At 39.6% G+C, this 5776-nt stretch overlaps 1 protein-coding gene across 1 annotated transcript in view; it reads left to right on the forward strand.

Annotated features, from left to right (window-relative positions):
- Nucleotides 1-5776, forward strand: part of LOC102382883 (long-chain fatty acid transport protein 6) — a 50834-nt gene that overhangs the window by 41124 nt on the left and 3934 nt on the right. Inside the window, 4 exon segments of the mRNA XM_025206695.1 lie at nucleotides 1298-1388; nucleotides 3957-4155; nucleotides 4532-4629; nucleotides 5760-5776. Of these exon segments, the coding sequence (XP_025062480.1) occupies nucleotides 1298-1388; nucleotides 3957-4155; nucleotides 4532-4629; nucleotides 5760-5776 (405 nt within the window).

Raw genomic sequence — 5776 nt, forward strand, 5'->3', positions numbered from 1 at the left:
TGAATGTTGTCAGAGGATGAGTTGTTGTTGGGAGTGGGTTCGGTTTGGTCGTGGAAATATTCTTTGAGGCGCAGGCGTCGGAAGAATTCTTCTAGTTCTCCACATCGAAGTATTTTATTAGGGTATTTTTCTGGACAGAAATTTAGGCCTTTTGAAAGGACAGATTTTTCAGTTTATATAATATATTGATAATATTGGGGCTGGGCAGGGGAGGCCACGGGGTATATAATATATTGATAATATTGGGGCTGGGCAGGGCAGCCATGGGGGCTTCTCCCGCAGCTCCTCTGGCTGTTCCTGCCTCTGCCCTGGGAGAGGGTGCCACAGGAGAAGTCCCCATGGCTGCCCTACCTGGGCCCATCCCCAACCTGGCACAGCTGGCACAGTGGGGGTCAGTTCTGATTCAGGGGTGGCTCACTCCAGGTGGCAGCACAGCATAGCCCCCGCTCCCAGCGCTGTGGGGTCCACATCAGCACTGGGAGCAGGGGTTCTGCCTTGCCGCCGCTTCCCAGCCAGTGTGCGGGGCACAGGATGTGGGTGCAGCAACGCTGGGAGCCGAGGCTCTGCCCTGCTGCCCCTTCTGCCTGAAGCAAGCTGCACCTGCATTCCACCTCACCCTTCTCCCAAGCCACAGCAGGGCAGAGCCCCTGCTCCCAGCACTGCCACGCCTGCATCCTGCACCCCCCGCCCCAGCTGGACAAGCAGGAGCAGGGTATAACCCCCACTCTCAACGCTGCCACACCTGCATCCTGTGCCCCCCTGCCCCCCTCCCTGAGTAACGTGCCTTTTGCGCCAGCTGGGCAGCTTGTCCCTGCGCTGGCTGGGCAGCTTGTCCCAGCCCCAGCCTCAATCCCTCCCTCCCCCACATCCCTTCCCTCCCCCAACCCCAACAGACTTACCAGCTGGAGGCAGCAGATCAGCTGTTAGCTGCCTGTTTAGTTTATGGCCAAAACTTTTCTGAAGGTTTTCCAAGTCGATTTGGATGCTTCGAATCGAATCGGAGCTTTTAATTGGTCTCCTGATTCAATTTGGATTCGGAGATTCGGTCGTATCTCCTCCAAATTGAATTGGCTACCAAAGCTTTGCACAGCCCTACTACTTAGGGGCATGAAGAGGAAATAGGGATTAGACCTTGATACTTACAAAACAAAGAAAAACTAGGTTCTACACTTGGATAGAAAAAGATTGGGGAAAAAGTTTGAATGCAGTACCTAGAATTGTCATTGCTTATATTTGTTGCCACCAGATGTCACTATATAGATGAATAACTGATGACCTGTTTTTTTTCCGTTTTTAGCTTTTTTCTCCTTCCGACTTAATAAAGTATAATTTTCAAAAAGATGAACCATTTAGGAATAAGCATGGCTGGTGCGAGAAAGTTAAGAAAGGTAAGCATGGTCTCTAACTGTTAATGTGAATAACTTACAAGAGGGTTCATGTAATAAAACACCAACACTGGTAGGAAAAACAGTAGGCTGAATGACCCAAAGGAGTACTTTATTAAGCATTGTGGGTCTTCAGACACAAAAATCCATTTATTGATAGTCTGGCAGATAGTTAAAGGCCAGAAAATCCAAAACCAGTTTATAAGCTGAAGCCTGGCTCTGTGGAGGATGAAATGATATCAGCAGCAAAGGCCTTTAACCTACGGAAACTGCACATTCTCCCTCTTTCCTTTACTGTTCATGTCATGTATTGGCTTAGCTCTGGATATGATCTAGTCTAGGGAAGTCATGCATATGGCCCACAGGGCTTCTAACCACAGCTGCCAGAGCATTGCTGTTGGTGCTAACAGCAAAGGAGTTAATGCTGCTGCCATTCAAACCCCATCATTTGTATTTGTCAGAGCAACTGCACTGATATCAGTAGCAAAGGATTTAATGCCACTCCTGCTCAACTCCTGTTGCTGCGGCTGTTGGAGCTGTTGTTAGTGCAGCAGTTGGCAATGGGTATCCTGGCCTGTGATTGATACTGTGGCTCTGGCAGTTGTGGTGAAGGTGGTTGAGTGGTGCCAACACAGCAGTGTTGGTGTTTGTGGTGAGACGCCCAGTGGTCCAGATCCAGCCCACCAACTTGTTTAAGTTTGATGGCCTCGGTCTAGTTAGTTTCTAAAGGGGATTCAGTGCATCAGCTCTTAATCATAATGCAAAAAAGGGAGGAATGTTGAAGAGGGTGATGCGTCTTTATTATTAGAAAACGGTGAAATACTTTCCAGGGCCTGAATAATTAAGGAGGATGTTGGACAGTACCTGATAGAAATAAACACTTTTCTTCCACACAACAATCCTAAAAATGTTGGCTCAAGAGATCTTTGACCCTTCAAGATTAATTTTTTATAAATCTTGGAATACTAGGTAAATCCCAGAAAATGGGAAGTATATTTACATTGCTCCAGTTTTTAAAGAGAACAAGCAGTGTAGCCTTATATCCAAAAGACTAATGGGATCATTAGATAAATAAGAGTAGTGAGCTGAAGTATTACTGTTATCTTGTTCCTAAATTCAGAAATGGATGCGTCAAATTCTGCTATCAGTAATTTTACATGTTGAAAAATTAGAATATGTGCAGGAGGGAGCTACAAAAATTAGTATGTTTAATTAATCACAAAAAAAAAAGATTGAGGGGTGACTCATTCCAACATGCATGTACCTTCATAGTACTTATCATGTATGAAAGAACTGTTTCATCTAGTAGGGAAAAGCCTACAAACCAGGACCAGGAAGATGAAGCTGCACAGATTTAAGCCAGAAGTTGAGCATGATTTTTAAACAAAGTCAGGGTCATTAAGCACTGGATCAAACTATCATAGGAACTCGTAGATTTACTTTCTCATCATGTGTTCAAATACCTTTCTGAAAGATGTATGCTTTTTTGAAAAACACATTAGTCTTCATACTGGTGTAAGTGGGTAAAAGTTAATAGTGAGCAATGCACAGGTCAGACTATATGGTCTAATGGTCCCTTTTGGTTTCTAAATCTATAAATCTACCATAAATAGGACAAAATCCTCTTAGGAGGTTATGACATTAAATTGTGATGCTTTTATCCCTTTTGTGTATTTTTTATTTAACCACTTTTGTACACTCAGAACAGTGTGATATATAGCCTTATTGGTTATATACATTTTGTATAAACATGGAAACTGCAGTTGAAGGTTGTGTTTGTACGTAACCCCAGAATGTGCATAGACACAATCAGTTTGGGAACTATATTGCAAATTTTGTGATATGTACCACTAATCAGTTAGTAAACTAATGCTGGTCTACAATCTGCATGCACCAAACGTTTTCTTCTCGTCTTAACTTATTTAGTACTTTTTGAAAATAACTTATTTTTAAAATTTCAGACATAAAACTGAAAAGTACTAATTTGATTCTAAACATCCCACCAGCCTTCTCTGGCTTCACTGGGCATGCTAGATGCTTGGTACTCCAGAAAATTAACTTTCTAAAACAGATTTTAACACTTCTTTTTTTTCAAGTCCTATCACTTTCTCCTGAGCACTAAAAGGAAACTTATTGTAGACAAGACTTTTTACATGTTTACATATCTAGTAAGTATGCAGAAGGAGTAGGGAGTGCATTTTGAGAGGATACTGAATCCTACTGTATAGTAGCTGACATCCCCAGAAGATAATGAAAACTAATTTTCCATTGCCTTGCATGTTGCATAATTAATTTTTATATGTAAAGAGTTGATATAAAACAGTGTTCTCTGATTAGTCAGCATTTTACATTTACTTTTTATACACGTGATTTAAACAAGGTACAAAGTAGTGGCAAATTGGGGGCACTTTATTTTGTTAGTCACATGGATATATCATGCCGGAGTTCTTGTGTCTTATGATACACATTTCTTTATAGTAAATTAACTATAAGTTAATTAACTGTACCTTGTAAGTTAGTAGCAGCTCTACTGTATGTTACATCAATACTTAACTCAATGTTTCTATGTAGGTGAAGCTGGTCTTCTCATTTCCAAGGTGAATACAAAGAATCCATTCTTTGGTTATGCTGGAAATGAGAGAGAGACAGAAAAGAAATTGCTCCACGATGTGTTTAAGAAGGGAGATCTCTATCTTAATTCAGGCGATCTGATGGTTCAAGACCAAGAGAATTTTCTTTATTTTTGGGACAGAATTGGAGATACCTTCAGGTATAATCGCTATTTTTGTTTTAAGTTTATTAAAAACTGTTGTTCTTGGGACAGGATAATATTGCTTGATTTGTTTCATATCTGGTTTTGAAGTGTCTGAGTAGGCTAGTGTCTAAGTGTCATTCCAAAATAGCGAACTTTGGGACTGTACAAACAAACAGTCCCTCAAATAATGCTTTTCAGAAGTATTTTAGGAAATGAAGTTTTGTTTTGGGAGTACTTTGGGGAGTAAGGAGACTAATAATGCCAAATGAAGAACAAATGTGGTGATGTGTTAGAATAAGGTGAACATAAAACCTATTGGCATCCACCAAGAGTAGAATATGCCCATGTTTTCATATAAATATAGCATTTTGTATTTTGTCCTCAATTTTAGGTGGAAAGGGGAGAATGTTTCAACTGCAGAAGTTTCTGATGTTGTTGGTATGCTGGACTTTGTACAGGATGCAAATGTATACGGTGTACTTGTCCCGGGTATGTCAAGTGTTCTTTCTTCAGTTTGTCCTTTAGCTGTGATTTGCCGCTGCTTCATAGCTGTAAAATCATCAGCTCAGCTATTTAACTTCTATTTCTCTAACAAGCTGTTATGGAGAACTGAAATAACAGTAGATTGTGAATCAGTCAGTGAATGCTCTGCAGTGATATTTGTAATATGAGACGCAATCATTTTTACACACACACACACACACACACACACACACACACACACACACACACACACACACACACACTTTATTTTGATATGAATTTGGGATGGCAGGACTTTGCAATTTTAATAATACTTGGAGAATTAATTCAAATTGTGTGGAATCCACACCTCCGTAAAGCAAAATAAAAGTATATCAGTAGGGTATGGAGGAAAATATTTTAACCACACTTAAAGCAAAAAATATATTCACTATACAACCAAGCACTTGCAAAAACTAAGCTTTGTTTTCATCTTTTAATTTAGGCTAGTAAACTAGCCAGGAAGAAGAATTTTTCTGAAAATCCCCTAAAAAATTATTTCGATTCATAAACTATTGAAATAATAAGAAACAAATTACGTTTTCTGAAAACAATCTATGCCTAATTTCTGTTATACTACTCTGACCCTTTATACCTCATACTTTTTTTACACTTTGCTAATTTGGTGTTAATTCATCCAAATCCATAACATTAAATCATTTTTAAAGTTTGATTAATTCCTACTTTCACATCCCTCTTACCTCACGAGAATTATGTAAATGGGCCTTACTGTACTGTAAGTGAGAATAAGGAGCAGAGTATATTCAGGTTTCTCCATCGTATATTCAGCATCCTGTAACTACAGTGTACACTTAAGGAATAATGGTGGTAACTCATGTCACTCCATACATGTTTGAAAATAAAGACTGAAAGAATACATGATGGAACTATTTTATGGAAGGTTTTACTGTTATTTAAAAAGTGTTTATATCATGTCATGTGGGTGTCTCATTTGATTAAAACACAATATTTGATTGTTCAGACTAATTTTCAGTATGTTAATGAACTACATTGGATTTTTAAATGTGAGGTCAGTGTGGAAATCTGACTTACAGTTTATATAGCATGTACCCATCATCAAAACATTTTTCCCCCAGATCATGAAGGAAAAGCA

This window comes from Alligator sinensis, unplaced genomic scaffold (assembly GCF_000455745.1).
Source record: "Alligator sinensis unplaced genomic scaffold, ASM45574v1 scaffold10_1, whole genome shotgun sequence".
NCBI lineage: Eukaryota > Metazoa > Chordata > Crocodylia > Alligatoridae > Alligator > Alligator sinensis.